This window comes from Syngnathus leptorhynchus, chromosome 11 (genome assembly GCF_054491065.1).
Source record: "Syngnathus leptorhynchus isolate UIUO chromosome 11, UIUO_Slep, whole genome shotgun sequence".
NCBI classification, from domain to species: Eukaryota; Metazoa; Chordata; class Actinopteri; order Syngnathiformes; family Syngnathidae; genus Syngnathus; species Syngnathus leptorhynchus.
Window position 1 is genome coordinate 6,133,465 of NC_141205.1, and position 24,472 is coordinate 6,157,936.

Genomic DNA, 24,472 nt, shown 5'->3' on the forward strand with positions numbered 1-24,472 from the left:
AGCTGATGCTTTTAGCGAAACGAAATTAATGTGTGAATTCATTTTTGAGATACCTTCACAATGTTTTGATATAGAAACACTTTTTTTTTCCCATCAGCGTGACACATTCAGTGATCACAATCTGTAAATGTTACAAATCATTGCCTACTACATGCTAAAGTAAACATTTGATCTGCAACTGGATGCATCATCTGTTGTTGCATTGTAATTACCGCACTACTGCTCACTGTTTTTTTGCTTTATGACTCTCCACATTGTTTGCACAGCTGTCATTGGTCGCTAATAGTGCCCTTGCATCACGTAAATGTTCTCTGTTCTTATGTGTCACGTCTTTGTTTGTCATAGTTACTTATTACCAGTGTAGCTCATGCCACACATACTTTATCAATACCGATGATTCTAAATAAAAACAATGGCATTGCAGTCGCCATGTTGCCAAACCCACCCCAGGGTTTATAACAAGTTTGAATGATACCAACATGAGCTCTTATCCTCTGGAGCAGAGATTTTCAAGTGGTTTTATCCTATTTATTTGCATCTGTATGTCTATTCTGGGAACCTCAGCTACATTTGACATAGTTTGGATGGGTGGATGGGATTGACAAAATTAGCTGGAAAATAAATCAGGTTTAAATCATAAATCACTTTTAATTTTTAAAATGTTATTTTCCATGTACAATTTCGCGGACCATTTGGCATACCGCCACTGACTACGAGAGGGCCGCGGACCACAGGTTGACAATTCCTTCTCTAGAGTATGAGAGAAATACAGTGAAAATAGGAGAACAGAGCGTTGTAAAGTGAGGTTGGGGGGGTTAGCATCACAGTCATTCAGTTCTCTACGCAGGAAGAGACGACAGAGAAACAGGAAGTCAGTTGGAGCAGTTCATTGCCCATAGGGAGCACATGGGAGGGTTATATTAAAACAACGACAGGAAGTATGTGCACAGAGGCCGGAGTTGTGCCTGTGTAGGGGGTGGGAGGGTCTGAATGAAAAACCTGAAGAAAAGGAGGCAGCTGTGGAGTGAGTCACTAAAAAAATGGAAGAAAAACACAAAACTTTGCTGCTTGTATTATATATGTGCTGTCTGAGTGTGGGTTGGCCTATCGGATGCGATTTCAAGGCAGTCGAATGGCTCGGTAGCCTTAGGTTGCAGGTAGTATTACCTAAAAGGATTCTTAAGAAGGGTGGAATCTATTAGTTCCAGACATGCCTTGCAAATACTACTTGACTTTAGAGACACATAGCAGTATGTGAAGAGGGGGAGTATAGGAAAAGATAGAATTACAGTACAGTAAAAGTGTTGGAGGGGAAAGTATTGGCGGAATGAACGAGTCCAGACGATTTCTTTTTCTTGGGTCAACTTATTTCCTCTGAAAACACACGCACACACATAGACTGAAAGGAATGAAACCTGTCACCCAAATCCCAGCAATTTAAGGAAACGAGGTGTTGTCTTAATGAGGCTGGTTGACTTCAAGACATGGAAAATTTGCCAGTGTGCTAAAACCAAAGCAGCCCAATCAATTATGTGAGAAGCAAAGATGAGGACAATGAAGAAGTGGGGAATTTTGTGTGCCCTATGACCAAGGGGAATTTCAGATGTCATAATGTGATTTCTTTTCTATGAGAGTTCTGGTTTATTAGAATGGAGAACTGAGACCGGAGGGATTATTCTGACCAAGCATGGAAAGACAGATCTAAATTTTGAGAACCACAAACAAACACTCCCCATGGACTAATTAAACCACTGATGACCAAAGTAATGTAAAACAAATGATGGGAAGAAAATTTCCGGAAGTGCTTCCAAGATAATTTGACCATCAAATCAGTAAAATATTTTGCTTAAAATTTTATGTAAATGTTTCAAAGAACAGGAGTGAGGAGATGACAAAGAGTAAGCGATAGAAGGGAGGTGATCAGCAGGAGTACATTCCTCTTCACTTCTCTTCACCTTGGTGACCAGGCCAGGAAGTCATTAACCCTTTCATTGGCTTCATGATTCAGTCAGAAGAGTGCAAGATGAGATGTTTGCACTAGGAAGGGTGTTGAAGTTTCTGTGAGCCGGGCTCTAAGCCGTGTGGACTCCCTGCCGGGGTTCCTTGCCTGAGATTGGACTACAGGTCAGGGGGTCAGAGTTTGCAGTGCTACGAGGCAGAGGTCAGTCTCCTATGTCAACCAAATGGTATAAAACACTTGGAACAATAGAAGTTAGTTTCAGATCACTTTCAGTCCAGGCAGGCGTTTGCTTTTGCTCTTTTACTCTCCGCGGCATTGCCGGCCGGCTGTGATTGAGGGGAGGCGGGGGCGGGGGTTCTATGCATAATGAAAAGGGCTGCTTATCAAAAGTTAACTAACTGTTCACTCACTTAGTGTGCCTGCCTGCTCCACTAACCCATTTCTTGGGGGGATGCATACTCACAGACTCGTATTCTTATGTTGTAAATTGCAAACTTTGAAAAATGAGAATCAAAGTCTTTTTACCATTTGATGAGACTTCAGCAGCAAAATGTATATTTTATTACTCTCTGAGGGAGATCACAAATTTAACATAACATGATGTTTTTAAAACAAAGTGCTCATTTTGTAGTGTACACACAATTCAATTAATCACAAAATGAGAATCATAATGATGTTCCATTTTGCTCGCATGACCATGCACCTGGTGTCACCTCTATTTCCCGTCCCTGATGGACGCAGCCATCTGGGCTTCAATTTCTTCCAGCAGGCTCCATCTCTGTCACGCTCTTTCTCACACACGCACACACTTTGCCGAAGGGATGCAAACCACGACCGTACACAGCCATCAGTACCATCTGTCTGCTAAAGGTTCGATGAAATATCAAAACCTGGCGAGACCTGCTCACATGTATGATACCATCCTAGATCAGCAGCGGAGACAATATTAAGCTATACTATACCCGTGTGTGTGTGTGTGTGTGTGTGTGTTTGTGCACGTGTTTATTTATGCGTGCACTCTTTCCAGTGTTTCCAAATGGCCAGTGCATAACACCCTCCTTAATCAGCTTAGCAGCCAGTCAGGGGATTTGATTAATCCACAACACAAGCATGGGAAGAAGCCCGCTGAGTGTGTCTGCTTGTCTCACTCTGTGTGTGTCAGCCTCAACCTTCTCTGCATTACAGCGTTGATCTATAAGAGATGCGACAAAATGAAAGTAGTGATGGGTGGGTGGGAGTAGACGCCATTCAAATGCAGACATGTCGTCTGGCGGGCGAAGGGTCAGCCATGTCTCCATTAGCTGTTTAATATTTGTCATATTTCCACTGACTGAGGGATGGCGTTAAACACCCCCTCTGTAGATTAAATACTAATTTTCCATCTTTACCCCCCCCCCCCCTTCTCTGCATTTTACTTCTCGCAGAAATTGATTCGTCAGCACAAGCTGCTGGAGGAACTCACCAGCTGTCTGAATGCAACATTGACTTTAATCGTTCTCCATCTTAAAAGCCGACACTTGTGAGGGGTTAGGTTCAATCAGACGGCGGATTCTCACGCGTGTAACATCTCAATTGGCGTGTACGCATATAGGAAAAAATTCCTATCGGGCATTCCGAGGGATACGAGAAGCATTGAGACAAAGGCAAAGGGTCATATCTGCTGATGGCTGTCAAGTGGTGATGCTTATCTGCATGCCATGAGAAGACTGAGTGAAGGGAATACATTCTTTCAGACACTGAACATAGGCGTCTATGAAAAAAAAGAGGAATTCTTCCTCGTTGAAAAATATTCCAACTTTCATCTTAAACTATGAGGAAGATGAGGACTGATGACCGATACAGCGGCCAACAGCAAAATGTACAAGAACCAATATATAAAGACAGGCTGTCGGATAAATCTCACAAATGACGAGTCAGCATTCCGGAGTTGTCATGCTGTACATCCAATACAATAAGAGCCATTGTATAGCAATAACAGCCTCTTAACAGTACAGATTTGTTAGTGAGATACAGCTAAACGGAGCATATGAGGAAAATAACAGCCCCACCCTCTCTGTTGTTAGTCCATGGAGAACATGGAGATGATGTGCAGTATCACAGGCCTGGGGGAGTTTATACAGCTTAATGTTTAAATACACTACTACTGTGGAAAAAAAAAATCCCTATGGTGATTATCACATTCAGCATCTTGATAAAACCCGCCGCCACTCCTTGCTGCTCCCATCAAAGCATCTTTGGAAGTGGTGCATTGACAGGAGGGGAAGGAAAAAAGTGGGGCAAGCTGCATGAAGAGGCTCTAAGGAAAGACTGGAATTCTACACCTCAGCACAAAACAACCACTGCAATAGAAAAAAAAGGGAGGGGGGTGTTAGTTAGACAAAGGCTGGGCTGGGATTTGTTTTTTTTCCTCAAGATTTTCGTAGTATTAAAACAACTGCAGAAAAGTGACGTCAAGAACAATACCTGGCTAACATAACTCGTGAAATGAAGTTTATATAACAAAGATGGCAATCAGGCTACTTCTAAATTAAGCGCAATAATCTGAGGTTAAATTCCATTTGACATCTTTCATCATTCATTGAAAACTGTTCAGGAAGGAAGACAGATGAAAAATAAATCCATGCCCATTATGTGGAACTAAAAGGATTGTGTGCTATGTAATAGGCATTCAAGAATTTCACAGAGCTTTGTACGATTAAAATTAAAAAAAAGAAAACCTGAGTGTCAAATATGTCAAGGATGGTCTTCACGGTCAAAGGCCTAGAATTGATACAATGAAGCTTATACGAGCAAAACTGACAATGAAAAGTACCACACACAACCTCAGCGTAGGGCAATTCAAGGCTAAACATGAAAAATAGCTTCACTTAATATGCATTTCTCATGTTTCCACAAAACGCAAGACTCACATTCGCCTCAAGCAAGCTTTGAAATCTCCCTTTAGAAAGCACCACAATACTAATGAGAGGGGAAGAAGAAAAAAAACCACACTCTCTTTGACTATTTATGGGTTTGTAAACTGATGCAGAGTGACTAACACTCACCTCAGGTGATTCTGAGAACGACCTTGCTTGGTAAAAACAGCACATTCACGCCATTGTTTTGCCTCCACACGCATGACAACCATTCCCGCTTTGCAGTTCTGACATACCAACCCGCATGAATGTCCCAGCAGCTCAAATGTCATCATCTCAGGCATCTTTTCCCTTCATACAAACTGGAGCCTGAATTATAAATTGCATTTTGGTCGCTATGGTAATTAGCAACCCACCTACTAATATTCATCTGAACTGCTGCACTCACTTTGGGAAAAGCCTCCATGATTGAACACACTGTGGAAAAAGAGACAGAAGCTCAATTAAGAGGCTGCTCCTTTCCAAACACATTTTTGAACTAAGATGGAGTGTTGCTGATAATCTACTTCAGGAAGACTTTTAGATTTAGAACCTTGAGTAACCCTTCTGGCATCCTTGACGCCATGGGAAGATGGCGCCTGGTCTGCCTTGACTACTAACAAAGCTATCTGGCTTTGGTCATGGACCGTCTGATACCACAAAATCACTAGCGGATACTTCCAATATGTGTGTGTCCCGTATCAAAGACAGGACATGTCTCAGTTGGTCCAACACAATAGGGTCCTCTCCCATGGGTGGTCACACCCTTTCCTCTTTGCTCCAAATCCATGACCTTACTAAACGACCCTAAGGAGGCTCAAAAAGAAAAGGGAAAATAAGGAGAGAGGGAGTGGACCCATCAGGAATGAAATCCTTATCAAAACAGAGAGCAAGTCTTAGGAATACAGGAAGTGCGAGAAAGGCCGAGGAGGTGTAAGCGATTCTGGACAGGCAGCTGAGACAGCAGATGGAAGGAAAATGGGAAGCAGCTAAACAGAAGTGAGGAAAGTAAAGCAGTGGCGTTGTTTGGCGTTGGTGGAGCTGAATTATTAACGCTGGATCCAGTGGAAGTGAGAAAAGACAAGACTTTGATGTAATCGCCGCGTCATAAAAATGCATCTAGACGACATACGCAGAGCTGCCTGAGGCTGACAGGAACACGATCATCGCTCAGGCTCAAGAGAACGTGGACATGTTTGCAATGAATGTCATACTACAAGTTATACATGTAAATTTTTTGTATCACCTGGTTCCGGAAAACAAACTTTTCTAAATATAATTATCAGCTAGTAATATCACCTGAACTTGTTTTGAAGAAAGCAAGCTAGTTGTATCTCCGCTCGTGATTGGTGTGAATGTTAGCTACTCCACAAGGACTGTAATGAGATGCCTATTACGAGTTCATTTAGGAGGCAGCATATTACACTTCATAATTGAGCACGTAGCATGTTTCTGAGCCCGGGATTAGACGAGGTCAAAGGTTATAGCAGACCGGAGGATGACATATGGCCCACACCTGTTCAAAGATACCCCGCAGTCACGTCATTAGGAGAGCAAAACAAGGTAAAGTAGACAAGTGAGTCAGTCATTACTCGAGTTTATTGTTAAAACTGTGAGAGACTACAAAAGGCTGTCATGTTGTTTTGCTTTATCTCTCTGCAGCCAGTGTTTTTCTCTCTGTTGGCCTGCCTTTTTTTTTTCTTATCCGCAGAGGAAGCCTGTTTGATCTGGGAGACTCCCCGTTGTTCTGAAGCTCCAAGCTCAAAGACATCAGGCGTTCACTTGTTCATTCGCTTCACTTCAGACAAGAGCTTGCTCTTTTTTTCTCCCCGGATTTTTCAATGTCTCTTTACAAAAAAAAAACTGTCGCTCATCTTTCCATCACTCAGCCCCTCGGAGAAACGAGGCACATTCCCCCTCTTGTACCAAAGACAAGACCATAATTCATGAATTCAAAATGGCCTCTATGTTGTGGAACAATTGGACTGATGGCAGCACTGCAGCGTGCATATGGACCATGTAAGTAGTATGTGAGCTATGACACGGCACGGACAGTAGCCATCATTGTCTTCTACGGCGAGAGCTGGACACAATGGAGCGGGATACAGGCAGGAACATGACTCACACATACTGTAAGCCCTCCTGACCATTACGGCTGACAAACAATAGGCAGTGAGTGTCGACGCGCTGTACAGCTAAACAATAGCAGCATTACGTATGCCAATTTGGGACTTAAGCCGTGTTGCAGAAAACAGCATTATTGTTAAATTTGTTTACGTGAAACAAAAGCTTCTTAATGTTTCATTAACTGAAAAATGTATTCATTTAGGAATCATGATTGGGGGAAAAAAAGGAATACATGGCTGGGTGTTGATATTGGAAAGACAAAAACGATATTTTTATTATTTTGTCCAATGACTGTGTATGTAAATGTATGCTTGTGCACTTTAATTAATGAAATATGAGCATATGTATTTTTGAGCTAAGAGGTACTCTGGAACCTATTTTCCACACTATACTTTTTTTCCTACCATTGCTTGCTTTAGGTTGTTAGTTTATAAAAAGGTAATGGACCTGAAAATGACTAAAAATGGCAAGTAACTACCTGATGTATTCAACCGGACAGATCCTACCATAATAGCTCTAATCATATCAAATGAACACATGGTACAATTACAATAAACTACTTAACATAATGCTTCACAAAAAAAAAAATTGCCTTTTTTTTGTTTTTTGTTTTAGATAGGCCCGTTCATTGATACTGCGCCTGCGGTTTGTAAATTAGAGCACAGTGGGTGAACATGGCTGTTTCTATTTACACAGTAATTTTAGTATAGTAGTTTTCAACTGGATTACTCCAAGATTACAATCAATTAAAAAGCTCAACCACCGCAGTGGGAAAGTCTCCCCACAACATTCCTTCGCGGGAATACCACCAGAGCATGACAAGAGTCCCACACACACACATTCAAGCCCCGTTGCCACCCACTGCAACCTTTGAACACAGTAAGTGGCTGTGTGCGTGCATCTGTGTGTCACAGACTGCCACCTTTAACACCACTGTCCTCCGAGAGAAGGAGATGGATGACAGAGAGAGTGGGAGTGGAATGATTCAAGGGAAAAAAGGCTAAAAAAAGGCTAGTCCGGTAAAATGCGTGTGCCTCTTGATTCTGCCGTCACCAATGAAATGAGGTGATTGATGGTCAAATCCTTTGTGCCAAAGGGCAGCACCCCTCGGTCCCCGTGTTGTTTTTTTCTCCTAGTCAAATCCCCTCTAAGAAATGACTCAGACTCAACAAATCAGATAAGATATACTCGAGAATATTTTCCCCAAGAGACATATCCAAATAATAAATGATGAGTGGAGTAGAACTACGCTGCAATGCGGTGGTTGTAATATTAGCATGACGCAGTGTATTGTTACACCACCGCAAACAATAAAAATGACACATCCAGTCCTCCGCCAAGCCAAGCCACAATAATTCCGATTTGGATCAGTCCCAAAGTCGACTTTAATTATCGCGCACGTCTTGAATACATATGAACTGTGTAGCTCAGTTTCATGCATTATTTAATACATAGTGAACCGTGATCTTATTCCTTGGCCTATATCCGCCATGGGCTTTCACTTTCATGCATAACAAACAACTCCTTGGCAGAGAAAAGATAAAATATTTTGTTAAATGAATAGCGGTGGCTGTGTGCGCCAATGTGATGTTATCTTTTGTCAATCAAAACCAAAGATTCATTTCCTTGTGGCTCTATAAAGGTGAAGGAACCGTTTAAGGTTACTTGAACCTGAGATAAACGTCCGTTTATGTAATGTAATAGGAGCCGTGTGATTTCTCTGTCAATGAGTGAAGTCATGTCATGATGATAAAGGTGTTACAATTTCATGAGAATCAAAGTAAAATACTATAGTGGTTTTAAAAGTTGAAACACCCCTGTTCAAATGTAATGAGAATTTCTTATTTCCTATTCAGTTTGGTTAAAGACCGAGTTGTTTATAGAGCTCTTATATTTGCCCAATGGACTCGCGGTGGTCCACCTAATGTTGTGCCCGACAGTAAATGTCACCGTGAGTTCATACAACTCCCGCCCCGCATGGCTCACTGCACAACGGGAATGAGTATGTGTGCTCGCATGTATAAAGGGGAGGGATGTTCCCATTTCCACTCTGTTTGAAGCACACGGACTGAGCCGGAATGTCGAGGGGAGAGGAGGGGGCACCAGAGGGAGAATGATGGGAGAGGCGAAGGCCGTAATCTGAGAGGGGAGTCCCACAGCGCGGGCAGGCACATGGTCCTCTACCCTCCACAGTCGGTTTGGCGCATGGAGGAGAGAGCGAGACGACAGCAGGCTCAGCGTGCTCAGCTACATAAAGATAATGATGACGTATTGGTATCATTTAGTTCCGTTATTAGGAAACAAAGCTCATCGTTCAAGTTATGTGCGCCGCTCAATTGAGATGCTTTGGCTGAGATTTATGACAACATGACGGTTTAGTGTGTGTACTAAATATCCATCTGCCACTCTCGGCTAGTACTCGGGAAATTCAAACAAAAAGCTTGTGAACTTTGGTAAGACAAAGCAACCTTGGCACACGTGATAAAATCTCAGGTATGAAAATGACATAATGAAAGAAGCTTTTCAGTCATATTACTTTTATTTAGCTCATGATACTGTAAATTAGACTATGGATATTTTGTGAGGATTACAATTGCCTAAAATGCGAAAACCCAGCAGCAGCGAACAACTGGCAGCCCAAAACACGCTGCAGTATTTACCAACTCTGGGGTAAAGAATATGAATTATGCATACTTTACGATGGAAGCAGAGATAAATGACGACGGGGAGGACGCTAGACAGGAGGAATTTGAGATGCAGTTAACCGAAGAGCGTCTGGAAAGCTCCATTGGTAGCGGTGGCCCAGACACTGAGGACCTCAATCAAAAGCATTTGAAATATTTATATCGACGGTATATTTTCGTAAAAAAATCTCTCAAGGTCTTCTAAAGATTTGAATGAAATGTACCACACTGAAAGGCAACTAGGATGTAATATTAAAAGTGAGCCAAAGGGCAAATTCCACACATCTTCACTTATTAACTTGCTGAGGGACATTCAGCCAAATGTGTCTTCAGAACTGTCCACGTTGCCATCAATGTCCCTCGATTGGTGGTTGACACATGTTGCGCAGATCATACAAGGTTCTGAAGAATACTTTTGATGCCTCAGGATGCACTTAAACATGCATTCTCAGATTGGAGTTCACACAAACACACACACACACACACACACACACACACACACACACCCCACGGCGATGCTCGCAAAGAAGCACCAACAAGAGAAAACGAACTCCAACGGGCACGTTGAGATAAATATTGAGCCCCAGGTATGCGCTGCGAGTTCCTTAACAGTTCTCCTGGCACCTACACTGACGAGCTCCTCCGACACACAAACAAATATTTAAGTCAAACATGTTTGCCACACCCACATCCAAACATGAGGCTTGGGACGAGTGTGCACATGAAAGACTTCATCTGAAGGCGTGTTTGACCACATTCATGAGGAACGGCCCAGCCCGTGTTGCCTTGCAGCAGTTGCCAGTGAGACTCTCATTATAAAATGGCATTTCCTAACATGCCATCATACTTAATCATGAAGCTTTACTTCAGTCAGATAGTTTGGAAAGGGTACAAAATGACTACGATGTATCCTCCATATAATTAATTCAATCAATTCAAGAAGTTACAAGGAAACAACATATTGGATGTTTGACGATGCCTCGCTTCCAAACCATTTTGAACCACACCACCTTGTTGTGTAATGGGAGTCATGTGATAGTCTCCGATGCTTGTGGGAAAGAAAACCACAACATGCTTCTCACATTCAAAACGGCTTGGTAGCAAATCTTGGTCTCAGCACTTAAAACAAGCCGGCATGTGTGGCAACAAACACCAGCAGAAGAGGGGGAAGACTCAGCTTCTCTCTGGAGGAGCGTGGATGCTGGGAACAGCAGAACTGGTGCATCCGCATGGCAACCAGGGGGAAAGAACACTTGTGTCCTCACTTTATGCAGAAGAAAAGAGGCGAGCGAGTACACGGGCTGTGTGTGCGCGTGTGTGTGCAATGCAGATTCAACGGAGACGAGCTGATGAATGGCTTCATTAAAACAGCATTAGGAGAGGTGAAAGGGGTTGCAAACGGGAGCGATTTGCTTACTAGTTTGAATGTGTAGAAACGCCTCAATACAGACATTCACTCTGCTGTACAATCTTTCAAATATAGTTATACACGGCCTTAAATATATGAATCAACAGTAATGACATGGAGAAACAAAGAAATGCAAAACAGAGGAAGAACTCAAAACGGGTTGAAACTGGAGTTGTGCGTGCGCAATAACGTGATTAGCCAAAGGGACCTACACGGAAGACAAATCTACATTACTCTTCCTCATTTTCCTTCATGCTCCTTGCAAACGCAGAAAAATGGGGGCAATTCTGTAACCGTAGCAACCAAGTGCGCCTACGTGCAAAGACAAGCTGCTGCCGGAGAGGGAAGGTGGCCCCAATGATTTCAGAGGGTTAAGATTTTATTTAGAATTATTTTCATTTCCACGCCCCTCTCCTCCCTTTATCATCCGTTTGTTGTCGGGCTAAGGGTTGTTCAAATACAACCGGTCACCATTGTGCAGCACTTCTTCCACTTGTTTTCTCTCGCTTCCCTTACTCGGCCTCTTCCTATTTATCTGCTCGCCGTTCTAATTGTTTTGCAGAGGATATGAGCAGTTTTCATCGCCGCCCTCCTTGTCTTTATATAGATAGCCCCATCTGCTTTTAAAGACGCGCTCGTCAACTCGCACAAACATCCGCGGCCAAGCGGTTGTGTGTCAGCAATGTGGTCTGCACATGCGGAGACTGAGAGGCCAGTCAGCCGCTTTGAAGCACAACAGGAGGCTGGTGTGTGTCACACGTCATCGCCGCTGTCAAACATGATGAGGGGCAAAGGAGGGAGACGGAATGACAGATAGAGGGGAGGGGGGGAGCAAGGAGGAGTGAGAAAAACAAAAAGTATGAGCAGAGAACCGGCGGGTTCTTTTCACAATGCTCCGATTGTTCAGTGGATGTGGGCCGAGAGAAAGAAAAAGATTGAAAATGAGCGTGAGGGAGGAAGGGATCGACAGCTTTTCACATTCTTGCGCTTGTTGAGTGGTTGTTGTGCTGTTGCAGTGGCTAAAGGGGTCAAGTCTTTTTTTATTATACGCTCTTGGCTTATTTACACATTTTTTCCCCCCAAAGGCATGGCACTACAACAAACAGACACTATTTCCTCTTTCCTCGATTTATTTGTCAAGGACCGGCGTTGTTCTTCTGTAGGGCATCATGTTATGTCAGACGAATGGACCAGACCGATTTTCTCTTACTTTGCAAGGAGGAACTCACAATGGCTTACCATTGCACTTTTTCAAGTCAAGGGTCGGAAATGTCGGACTTCCCCGTTTTCTGGAACAAAGCATTAACATATAAATATGTCTCAATGTATTAGGAAGGTCATCCAGATAAGGGTGACCTCATAAGGTCATCAGCTCCCGCTCCCCCACAATGCACAGGAACCCTCTACCTTTCAGCAGGCTTCTACAAACTGGCCAATCATAAAGAATGTGGACTCAGAAGAGGAATTTTAAAGAGCCAAAGAGAAAAAGGCTGAGTATTAACTAAACGCAGGCACTAGCAGGGAGTACCAGAATGAAAAAAATGAAAGAGAAAATAAACAGATGTCTCCTTTTAAAGTGATAGGCAGCACAAAACGATGTCTCGGTGGACATCGGGCAAAACAGAAGCGCTCCAAAATCTATCGAGTGATTTGTCACTGCCTTCGATCGTCACACTTATGAAAACAAAGCTGACACACCTGAAACCGAAAGGAGAGAGGAATTCCGTCAGCCGACCACGGCAAGCTGAACATCTGTTGCCCAATCAGAGCACGGCGAGCATCTGGCTCGAATGAACAGCAGTCATCTCGCAGCTGAACTCCGACCTTACCCGGCTCTGCTCGTCCGTGTGCATTTTTCCTTTCTTGGTGTGTTTACTTCTCTTTCTCGATCCACTCCGGTACTCCCGTCGCATCGTTTCATCTGTCGCTGACATTAATCAAGCGACCGTGCGCAGCATCTGATATGCCAGATGTTGTCGTTCACCTGTCCTGCTTCATCGACATAGCGTGGAGGATGCCTTGATGGCTGACATTCCTCATTTTATCTCTTATCCTTTGACAGCGTGTAGGAGGACAGATTAGATTATACATGGCTGATTGTCTACTGTATATAACAGACAAAAATGCTACAGCTAAAAAGGTGCCACATAGTGAGCTATTATAGTGTACCCACTCGTGAAGAATGAGGAAGTAGCAGATTGGTAGAGTGATAGAGAAAAATAGATGTTTTTTTTTTCCTAGCCATGTCAAGTCTATTGCTGACTCAGCACTGCACCTGAAACAAAGGCGGAGTAGCTGGTTCTGTTATTTACTACAGTAACCGACAGAATGGAGTCATTGAAAGAAAGAAAATAACCTTCAGCAGTGCTTTTTTTTTTTTTTTCATGCCGCCACACAAACGTAAAGAGCTCAATTGTATGTGGATGTGTGAGTACTGTACGGACAGGAAGCTTCCTCGCACAATCAGTGTGTATTCAAGCCTGACTCCATACCCCCACTTTCACACTAACATCCTTCCCGACTGATTATTTTCAGCTCTGTCAGCAGATCCTTAATTCAGACTGAAACACTTGCACACTTTTACTCACTCCAAAAAGAAACCTCGCAATCCCTCACCTTGCACAATAATGAACTGTGATAAACCAATGCCATTCATGTTCAGCAGATGTTTTGGTTTAACGGCATGTGATTAACTTCTTGTGGTTGTTTAATTGTACTAGCTGGTGTTCTTTCTAAATGACAGGCAGACGCTAAACATTTAAACACAGACGTGATCGGTAAAAATTGTCATTAATTAAACAGCTCCCCACGTTCTCACAGCCACAATGAAGATGGGTCAGTGTTGCAATAACGTAAACGCCATCAGGTAATGAAGTGCTTTCCAAAGCTGCCACCCTAACTGCACTCGATTTTTCTCTCCACCAACAGTGCATCAATCAAACACAACAGAAATAACATGTCCGGGCATAGTCTTACATACGCGCGTGCATGCAAGCCTGTTTGCAGACAAACCCAGTGCTGTGTCAACACCTTTCCTATTGTGAGCCAGTGAAAGCGTCCATTTATCCGAAATCGTATGTTTCACTGGTTGCCGAGCAAACATGCGGTTGACTGACAGTGTGTGTGGAGGCAAGTCGACACCATTTCAGTTGATGGCCTAAGGCATGCACGAATACAGACACACACACGTCGCGTCCTCTTTCAGGGTGAAAGATCATCATATCTGCTGCTGTGAATTTTCAACAGATGCTGCTCCCAAATGCCTTTTTGGAGCCATCTGCGAGTTGCTGAGAGTCAAACGATCAATAAGAGTTATTCAAGCAGACCATCAGAGCGGACGGCTATAATATTGCTATTAGTGTCTCAGACAGACCACAAAAACACCAAAATCCATATGCTTTATTAATGGCGAATGGGAATTTGGTTCACAGAGGAAGAAGCCTATTAACAACTGTGTGGAACCGTAACAGATGCGATGCCAAAGTGTGTCAAAGATTCTGAAGGGCTTTCACATGCTTCCTGTTTTTTTTTTCTCTCTTCTGGCTACTATGGCGAGCTGGCTGATTAGTAAAACAGGAGTACTGTGTTGGCTGAATAAATGCAGTTCCATGAAGACTGTGACAGTGCCCAACTCTGAGCGAGCCGAAGTTTCTCTGAAAAGCAAAGTCCACTTCTGGATTCAATTCCATGTACGTACAGTAAGCGCTCCAAACGTGAAATGAAAAGCTCATTACTTACCTTGGTGTAAAAGCATTTGCATCTGTGTTGCAACATTTCTACTACCAAAGGTTCACACTGCTCACCTAACATTCTTTCAAATTTCCTTTATCCTTTGTGTTGTTTTTTAGGACCAAAGTATTTGAACACCTGGCCATTACTTCTACAGATGGTGAAAATGGAAGAAATTTGAGGGCTGCTCACAGCTAGCCAAAAATGTGGGCTGCTTTGATTGAGGTCAGCCCCCCCCAAGTCTGTCTGTGCGAGTACGTAGAGTTGCACCATCACGCTGCAGAAGCCTTATCAACTTAACCCATGAGGTGGGATTTACATTTATTTACCTTCCAAGCAGAAGCGTTAAAAAAAATATATATATATTCCAGGTCCCAGATAAACACACACATGATTTGAGCGATTCCAGATTTTAATACCAAAGTACAACAAGAGGGGCAAGAGATAATTTGGGGAGGATTGGGAGTAACCAGACCACTTGTTCTGAACGGAATACGAGAAGCCCATGTGACAGAGAAGGTGGTGACCCATCTTATCTACTCATCTAGGCCAATTGCAGCAGCAACCTTCTGTTCCAAAATCCTCTCATCATCTTTCCTGGCATACCTGCCTTACACTAATGAATCATATATTAAAAAATATAGGTCTTTGTTTAAAATTATTATTATCATATTGGTGGGGGGGGTTAATGCATCAGAAATATTAGTTACTAGTATCAGTGTTTGGTATCGGCATCAATAACTACTACTCATACTAGTATCGTTCTGCAAAAAGTGGTATGGAACATCCATACTGAAAGCAGCTTTTCAGCTTGCTGCAACATGACTGGCAGCCAACGAAGAACAAAATGGAAGCACATGTATTTCTTCAGACCACTACACATGGCAATCTGGACGAGTAGTATTTGCTTGTTTGAGAAATACTGCACATCATGAGAGAGAGGATCCAGTGCCCATTGTGTTTCCTGTTTGCTAATGTCAACGTTCGGAATTGTTGATTTAATTGGCGGGTTGCGCTAAGCGGACGTCACAATATTTACATTACTCAACAACTGCAGGACTAACACTTCCTCAAACCCTGCAATAGATCGAAATAAATACACAGACTCCATTCTACATTTTCTTCACCACTTTACACAATAAACAAACATTCAATGACACAATTATGGACAATTTAGTCCTCAATAAACTTAAGATCCATGTTTATGGGAGAAAGTTGGAGCACCACACACCAGGGAAAATATGCAAACTCTACACCCTGGACATCTTTGTAGTGATGCAAATATGCCTACCACTTAAAGATTACAATAATTTAAAAAAAATTGACTCTGATGGGGAGATAATCTAAACACTATGACATCACAAAAGGATGATTATTTAAATCCAACATTAGGGCAAAGGATGACCAAACTGGTCGTAAAAAGTTCTCATTTCCCCCAAAAATAAGGCATTCCATTGTAAACACTTCTCAGACGTTCCCCATTGCAAACTACAACAATAACAAAAATATATGGCTATATAATGATTATGTTTGAAAAGGAAGACTTTTTTGATGCATCTCTTGTTTTGGACCTCAACAGATGGCGGTGCAGGTGTACCTAATAAAGTGGCCAGTGAGTGCAGCCACCACCAGTGTGCCTGCCTGCCTGACGACAGAAGCATCCACAAATACAACCAATGGGGCTTTAACTCACCCCAGTGCATCGCATGGGGGGGACAAAACACCATTGGACGCTAAAGAAAAATCTCCGATTAGTTGCAACGTGTAAGGCACACATGCTCGGGCGGTATGCGGAGCTCAGCAGCCTGCAGCACAGACATGCGCGAGATAGTGAAGAGAAAGAGAGAGAGAGAGCGAGAGAGAGAGAGAGAGAAAACGCCCTGTCTTGTTCCATATCCAAACTGCAAGCCTTCTGCTTGTCGTACTTAGCGGACAAACAGCAAATAACGTGTGAGCTTTCACACCTTAACAAGCGGTTGGTGGTCAACAACACTGAAGCATGGGCGTTTTTCCCCCCTTACTGTCTTTGTTGGCGGTTGCGCTCAACGATAACAGGCGAGCGACCACATGATCACACGTTGGATCAGAGTAGCTGCAATCATTACGCATAAATAAAGAGAAATTATGAGAAGGCGATTAATTGACATATAAACAGGAGATGTTGGCAGCAGTAAAACATAATAATAATAATAATAATGAATACGCCAAAATTGCTCATTTATCAAAGCGTCGTTGCACCGTCGCTTGGGAAGCTTTGAAAAGTTTTACCTTTAACTTGAGTTTCATATTCGGCCACGATCTCCTTGTCCTTTCGGAATTTGGCCGGAGACGTCATGGCTGGAGTTTGGAGAGCAAACCACTTGTCCACGCTGCAAAGTCAATTTGCTCCTAATTGGGCTATAAAAACAAGCTTGATGGGGGACAGGGGGAGAATATCCACGTCGCGGCTAGGTGAGGAGGAATGGGGTAAAAAAGGGGGGAATCCAGATGAGAAAATGTGTCTCCTCGCTTGCTGAGCCCGCCGCTCCGTATTGTCTCCCTGCGTGTGTTCACTGAGGGCGCATTGTGAGTTTGGCGCTGCTTCTGCTGCTGCACAATTCTCATGCGCGCCTCCTCTAAGCCATCGGCTGTGGTGCAAAGCGTAAAAAGTCAAAAGGGAGATACATCCCCGTCTTTGAAACGGCGATAACTTGCAAATATGCAATCCAGAAGCGTCCGCTTACTCCTTCGGTCCCGCCTGAAGTGATCTATGCTCACCCCATGAAGTAGTGAGAGAGAGGAGGAACCAGTGGAGGGGTTGGCAGTTCCTCGACACTACGTACTGCACATGACATAAGGATAGACGCGTGCAAGTCTATCTTTGAAGCACTAAAAGCAACCTTCAAAAGCAAAACAATACTTATCTAATTCATTTAAACAATAATGGATTTTTTTTTAATCTAATGAATGCCAGTCACGCATATTTGTATCAAATGTAGACATTAGGTACGCGATTGCTTTGAAACGGGACAAGAGAGCAGTTTATTTTTGTTTATTCATTTATGTGCCTTCTTGTTTTTACTTTTTGTGTTGTTTTCTTGGATGTTTTGTAATATGTCTTGTCACCGTGGGATAGTGGGAAACGCAATTTCGATTTCTTTGTGTGTCTTGGCATGTGAAGAAATTGACAATAAAGCTGACTTTGACTTTTTAAACGACATTTTTTTCCATATGCTGCATGCAATAATTCAGTGGCAAACAACTTGCAAAGACCGGAAATATCGCCAACGCAACCAAGCCACAACTAATATACACATATGTCTTGACACTACTTCTTTAACGTTGATAAGAATTTCACTGACATTGAAATAGTAATGTGTCAATTAAAACATAACCATTGTTTTACACTTCCGGTCAAGGAAAAACTTTTCACTGTCATGAAGCCTTCCCCGCCTAATTTAATAGAACAGAGATTTTGAGTCTGCGGTTGGCTGTAACAGTCTAAATGACATTGAAAGAAACTAATCAGCATTGGAATCAACGGGCAATGGTCCCGCCTATGTAGAATATGTAACCAATTAAACACGGGCTTGGGATATGCCAGACCAATCGTGTGCAGCGCGGTGGCGTCTGTCCAATCAGAGCTAAGCCTGGGTTCTTTTCAAAGATTGTTTCCGGAAGTGGTTTAAAAATTCCAGAAAGTTGTAAACAAAACACTGACAGCTATTTGGTTAGTTTATAACCTCAGCTGTATGAACGCGGAGCTGCTTGTGTAAACAATCGTGTTACTCGCCGTCTCTGGGTGTAATTTCCCGACTTGGTTCTTCGTCTGATGTTAAAATTCAGATTTCGTTTCTTGTACTATATCGGAGGAGCTAACATTAGCTGTGTTCGCGCGTTGAGAAAGGCACACCGTCGCATGTAAAGTGGATTTTCAAGGCACCCCTGCCATCCTAAAACGCCAAGAAATCTGATAACGTCAGTGATTTCTGTTCTTTTTGCTGTAATTGCAACATCAAGGCAGTGTGAAACGCTCACGTCAAAGCGCCCATCCTCAAAGCAGGACGAGCATGTCGACGTCCAACGCTAATTTCAAAAACAAGTGCGTCACCCAGGTAAACTGCATCTTTTGTGACAGCGTGCTCTGTACGAGAGGCATGAAGTCAGTGCTTCTTGCAGACTCCGAGGTTCAGCTGTTTTCCACTGATATACCTCCAAATAGGTAAGTGCTAATGACATTAGCACTACTGCTAGCTTTATTTTGTTTACATATGCAGTTGTTGCCAAGTCGAGGTTTTCCTGCAACAGCGAGTGTGAGCGATATAGTTCTGTCTAATGTTTTCTGGGTGCCTGGCCGGTCTCTCAACTTATTTTTCTGCAACCTGACACAGAACTGTTGACTTTGTGGCCAGCTGCTACTCGACTGAAAGCTGCAAGTGCGCACTGAGAGACATTGCATGTCTCAAGTGGTATGTAAAGCGGTTCATTCATTTTCCTCACCAGGGTCGTATCATACAGCTTATATTTAAATGACATCATGGCAGTGAGCTAAAAACAACAACAACAACAACAACAACAACAACAACAACGGTTACTTAATTTAAATAGTTTTATTTAGGAATAAAAATTATTTGCTGCTCCCTCATGAGGGAATTGTGATCTCTGGTCTGACATGTACTTTCCAGTGGTGCAGAATCACATTGTATCACAGTTGCACACTTATAAGAAGCATCTGTGATCGACTTGGGATTTTTGTTGTAAATCACGATTGTTTACATTATAATTTGCAAACTATTACAGTATAATTCTCTTTAGCTGAAGAGTAGTGTGAAAATAACAAATCACGTGATGTTTCTTTTGTGTGCCGTTCCTTTGTTGTTGTCGCGTGCAGGTTGAAAACAAACAAGCTGTTCGGTCCGGAGCCGATAGTGGAGTTAGCACTTTTGAGTTGAGTTCATTGTAAAGTGCTGACTTGTGCTTCTGCTTTGTTTCCCCTCCCAGTGGTAATGTAGTTGGCTATCATGTTGTGGCCCCCTGTAAACCCTGTCTGCTCTCCTGTAATAACGGACACTTGTGGATGTTCAACAGTGACGCCGTTTCCACTGTCAACAGATTGGATGCTTCAGGTTTGTTCAAACTGTAAGGTTGCAATAGAATTGTAGTACACTAAAGTCACAAAAATATATGTACTACATCAGTTAAACCTGACAACCTTCCATGTGGGCAGGTCTCAATCTGCTTCTGTGGAGAGATCTGCCCGAACTGGACGACGGTGAAAACGAGGAACCCGAAAGTCCGTCCGAGGAAGAGTGCATCAGGTAAAGATGGAAATGGATGACCAGAGACACTTTGCAGCAGCTACAGAGGTGGAACCGTATAAGTGAAAGACAAGGATGACCTTAAAGTATAATTTAACTCTGAAATCACATAGGACTTAAAAGCTGCTGCTTTATTTAGGCTCAAATGAGGCTCAAGTAGGCCTGAAGCCACGCCCCAATCGATGATGTCACAGCAGGTGTTTGGCCTTGGGCAAGCGCCGGAACACCTGCTCTGACTCACAGGGGGATTAGTCGGGCCTGAAGGATGGCACACTCCAAAGGTTGACTCCCCAGAAAACAGCGCGATGGTTGTGCTTATCACGATGTATTCATGCTGTGTATATTGCGATTAAGTCATCACCAGCTCCTGCTGTCAAGCTAAAGGTACCCCCATAAACAATTTTCAATCATTAAATCTCATACCGTGCTTAAATTAAGCCGGGATTTCTGACGCAATTAGTCCAAGTCTAGTATAATAATAATCAACTTAGCAGTCAAGTGTGGCAATGCGAAACCGTTTCTTTGAATGGAGGAAAAAATAGCACAGTGGCTTTAAACGACTACGTGGGCTACACAAAGTGAAATTGTAGAGTATGTGAGATGCATTGACGTGCACGCATTTATGCCCCAAGTCCTGCTGGATGTGTGATGCTGTGACACTGCCTGAACTATTTAGCACATTTGAAAGAGGCCTAATGTTGGTTGTTTTGTTTTGATTTTGTATGTACCCGTGTCACAATAGCGCCTCTAAAGTAGGACAATGACTAAAAAGTGAAACATTGAATCTTGGGTTTCCATCATAATTGAGTGCAATCGTGAATGCTAGATTTCCAAATAGGGTTTCTCATCGGAAACATTGGTGGAAAGAGCTTGGACTTTACAGAATGTGTTGAATGTAACATTTTAACATTTCAAAGGTGTCAAAGACAGACCCTATCCCTGTAATATCAACGCACGTTTAGAGAATTTGCAACCAAAACATTTAATATATTAAAACAACAAATCAGTGAGCCAATTTTCAGCAAGAATCAAGTTATTTATTTTCTCATTTCTGAATCATGCCGATTGTGGTATTTACATTTTAAAGTTTCAACATTCGTTTGGCTGTAGTAACTTTTGAAATCGACGTTACCCTTCTTGACACCATGCTAAGATGCTAAGGTTATCAGCCTTTGTCCTTTCTATTGAAGCAAAAACAAATTCCTGCTCTGCAGTTGTCTTTTGTTTGTGCAAAAGCAGGTTGGCAAAACAAACTTACCAATAAGACTGACAGTCTCCATAACAATTGTCATTTTCGTGAACCACTAGAACTGTTATTTAAGACCAAATACTTCCACATGCTTCCTTTTTGTTTACAAGTGCATTGTTTTGTAATGTGCATTTAATATATTTCATATTTGATGTTTGTTTTTGTACGGTTGGGTGTATGTGTTTTGTATCGGTCTACAGCAAGAAGGTATCAGAACTTTCTCTAGTTAGGACAATAGTCACATGATAATAATAATGATGAAAAAAGCGAATAACTAATTTCTTGCCCTGATGAAAATGTATATTTTGGAATTGCACTGAAACTGAATTGATGATTTGGGAAAAGATTGTTTTGTTTGCTTATTGTTAAATTAAATTAAAAGGGTTTTTTTTTTTCTTCCCCAAAACAAAAAATAAATAATAAATATACACTCCCTACCACTCTTTTGGGGTTGTTTGAAACAGGACATGTACAAGTTTCACTGAAGTTATTATTTTATTGAAAGCTGTTTTTTATTTTAATTGAATATCAGACAAACGAAAACTATTGTGCAAGTCAAAGAAAAATGATACGCTTATTTAAAAAAAAAGGTAACAAGCACCACCCCGAAAACGAGTGTTAGTTCTCTATTAATATTTCGATCAGTTCTCTATCGCCCTCTTGTGGATAAGATATAACATTGCATACACAAGCGGCATTGGTGTGAAGCAGAATTATTACAAATAATTATCGATCTGAATTGGAAATAAAATAATTTTCTTGATTCTTGAAGAATTACTACACACAAAATAATTTTAGAGTCATTTTATTCAAGACCATAATCACGGATATAATGTTTGAATAATAAGCATGTTAGTCTTTTCGTGGAATAGGAATGACTGCGATACGTCAATGTATCAGTTTCAACAAAATACTGTGACGCTAGATGGCGTAGTTGTACCATGAATATAACCCGAGGTCTCGCAGGAGTGGAGGGATAACCAGATTAAAAACCTGTGTTTAAGAATAATAAAATCTGCATTTTAAAAACGGCAAATACAAGGACTGCGACTTCACAACAATACTCATTGTATTATATTTGTAATATTTGAATTTAACACATTCCATAACGTGCGTGTATTCTTATAAGCAATATTTTACAGATACATCCAAAGGGCCTTGTTTATCAAAAAAGGCCTCATAAAGTTTGTCAGCTTTATACTATTTTTGTCATTATTGATATTAAACGTGTAATTATGAACTACTCCCTTAAAGGCAGATAGCATAGACGACCATCAAATTGGAGGTCACCTTGACCATCACAGAGAGGAGAATATTTCATACAAGAAACACGAGGAGGTTCATAAAACTAGGCAGTCTGTCATGGCCATCTCCCGATAATAGAGCTAAAAGGGCTAATGTCTGCCATTGCCTGATTATGCATATTAATGACACCTCAAGAATTCATCACAAAAATCTTTTTACAATGGGTGAGGAGGGCAAATGGTAATAAACGGCTGAATGTATTCCCTTTAGGGACACACTTCATCAGGGAGACATGTTTTAAATAATGCATCCAAATGATTTTCACGCGGAATATGAACACATTCAGCGAAATGCGAGGAAGTCGAGAGTCGTGAAAACCGAACCATGCAGGTGTTGTAGGCTGCAGGTTCTGTGCCTACTCGTCCGTGCAGCGCTCCACTGTGAGACCAGCTGCACTGGGCTTTTGTTGCTCAAGTGCTCGAGATCACACAAAAGAAAACTTCAAACACCATCTACCCCCCCCCCCCCCCCCCTTTTTTTTTTATTGTGTTCTCTTCTTGTGGCCAGGCTGATTACAGCAAGGGATAAAAGTTGTTCCTATACAGTAAACTAATGTGGAGAATCAGAGAGCTCTAATTAAGTCATGGGGGAACCGGAGGGAGCCGACATGGATGTGTTCCCCAAAGCCCAGATCGACGGAAGAACAAGGGAGGAGGGGATTGCTTCACTGGAAACTTCACAGGCCAACAGTAGTCGGCATCAAACGTACTTGTTGTCAGCTGAAGGTCCAGTCGAGGTATGAACTGTTGCATACATACACACACTAGGGAGCAGTTCCAAAGGGTCTCCCCCACCCCTCCAACTTCAAGCCTCTATATAGTTCTTCCCAATCCAAACACTGCTGCATGTATCCACAATACAATAGAATTTTCACATCAATGCTATAATGTTTAACCAAATAATTTAAATGATTTTAGTGGTTATTTAAAAAAAAAAAAAGGTTTTCAATTATTATCGAATTTTAATGTGTTTAATTTATTAGGATGATTGTTGTCTCACTTCATGAGAAGGTCGACATATAAAATCTAGTCTTCGGTGTGATGCAGTACAGGGGTAGCCTATATCAATTAGTAGTATACTGTGCTCAACAAAAGAGCAGCAGGTTTGTTAGAAAACCTTGAGGTTTTGTTCAGAATCAATATTTTCTATGGCAGATACAAAACACTCCCACAAATGTGGACCACTGGTTGCAAATGAGATTCATTCAAGTCATTTAATGTTGCAGTGTTGAGAGGAAATAAAGAGTGCACAAAAGAGTTCAACCCGTTGAAAGTCCAGCAAAACATAACATTCAAAATTTTAGGCGTTTAATTATCAATATTCTATTGACAATGCTTACTGGTCATTTACTTTTATATAAATTTCGAGTTCTGTTCTTGGATATCAGTAGACTGTCATACAACAAGATGAGGTTATTTATTTCTGACCAGTGACCATCATTTACACCATCTAACATTGATGCAGCCTGTCGTAGTTTAATTAGATAGATACTTTATTGATCCCGGGGGGAATTCCAAAATTATTACACATGTAAATGAGAATGATTAAGCAACTTTTGGGAAAGAAATATTTAAAGAGTTTATAATCCTAAAAATGTATTGTAATTTCTAGCAATGCCGCACGCATGCATGCATGCACGCACATGCACATGCACACACACGCACACACACACACACACACACACACACACACACACACACACACACACACACACACACACACACACACACACACACACACACACACACACACACACACACACACACACACACACACACACACACACACACACACACACACACACACACACACCATTATT

The 24,472-nt window shown here is 42.0% G+C and overlaps 2 protein-coding genes across 3 annotated transcripts in view; one reads left to right on the forward strand and one right to left on the reverse strand.

Moving 5' to 3' along the window:
- The window catches only part of srgap2 (SLIT-ROBO Rho GTPase activating protein 2), a 34,232-nt gene extending 16,615 nt beyond the window's left edge, over nucleotides 1–17,617 (reverse strand). For both annotated transcript variants that reach the window (XM_085923159.1, XM_085923158.1), the window contains exon 1: nucleotides 17,071–17,617. In XM_085923159.1, the coding sequence (XP_085779285.1) occupies nucleotides 17,071–17,137 (67 nt within the window). In that variant the 5' untranslated portion in view covers nucleotides 17,138–17,617. The remainder of the gene's footprint in view (nucleotides 1–17,070) is intronic.
- Nucleotides 17,618–18,453: 836 nt separating this feature from the next.
- Nucleotides 18,454–21,814, forward strand: LOC147049104 (protein FAM72A). The gene is made up of 4 exons (XM_085925146.1): nucleotides 18,454–19,003; nucleotides 19,173–19,250; nucleotides 19,783–19,907; nucleotides 20,009–21,814. The coding sequence occupies exons 1-4, from the start codon at nucleotides 18,852–18,854 to the stop codon at nucleotides 20,101–20,103; spliced, it is 450 nt and encodes a 149-aa protein (XP_085781272.1). The 5' UTR covers nucleotides 18,454–18,851; the 3' UTR covers nucleotides 20,104–21,814.
- The last annotated feature ends 2,658 nt before the right edge of the window (nucleotides 21,815–24,472 follow it).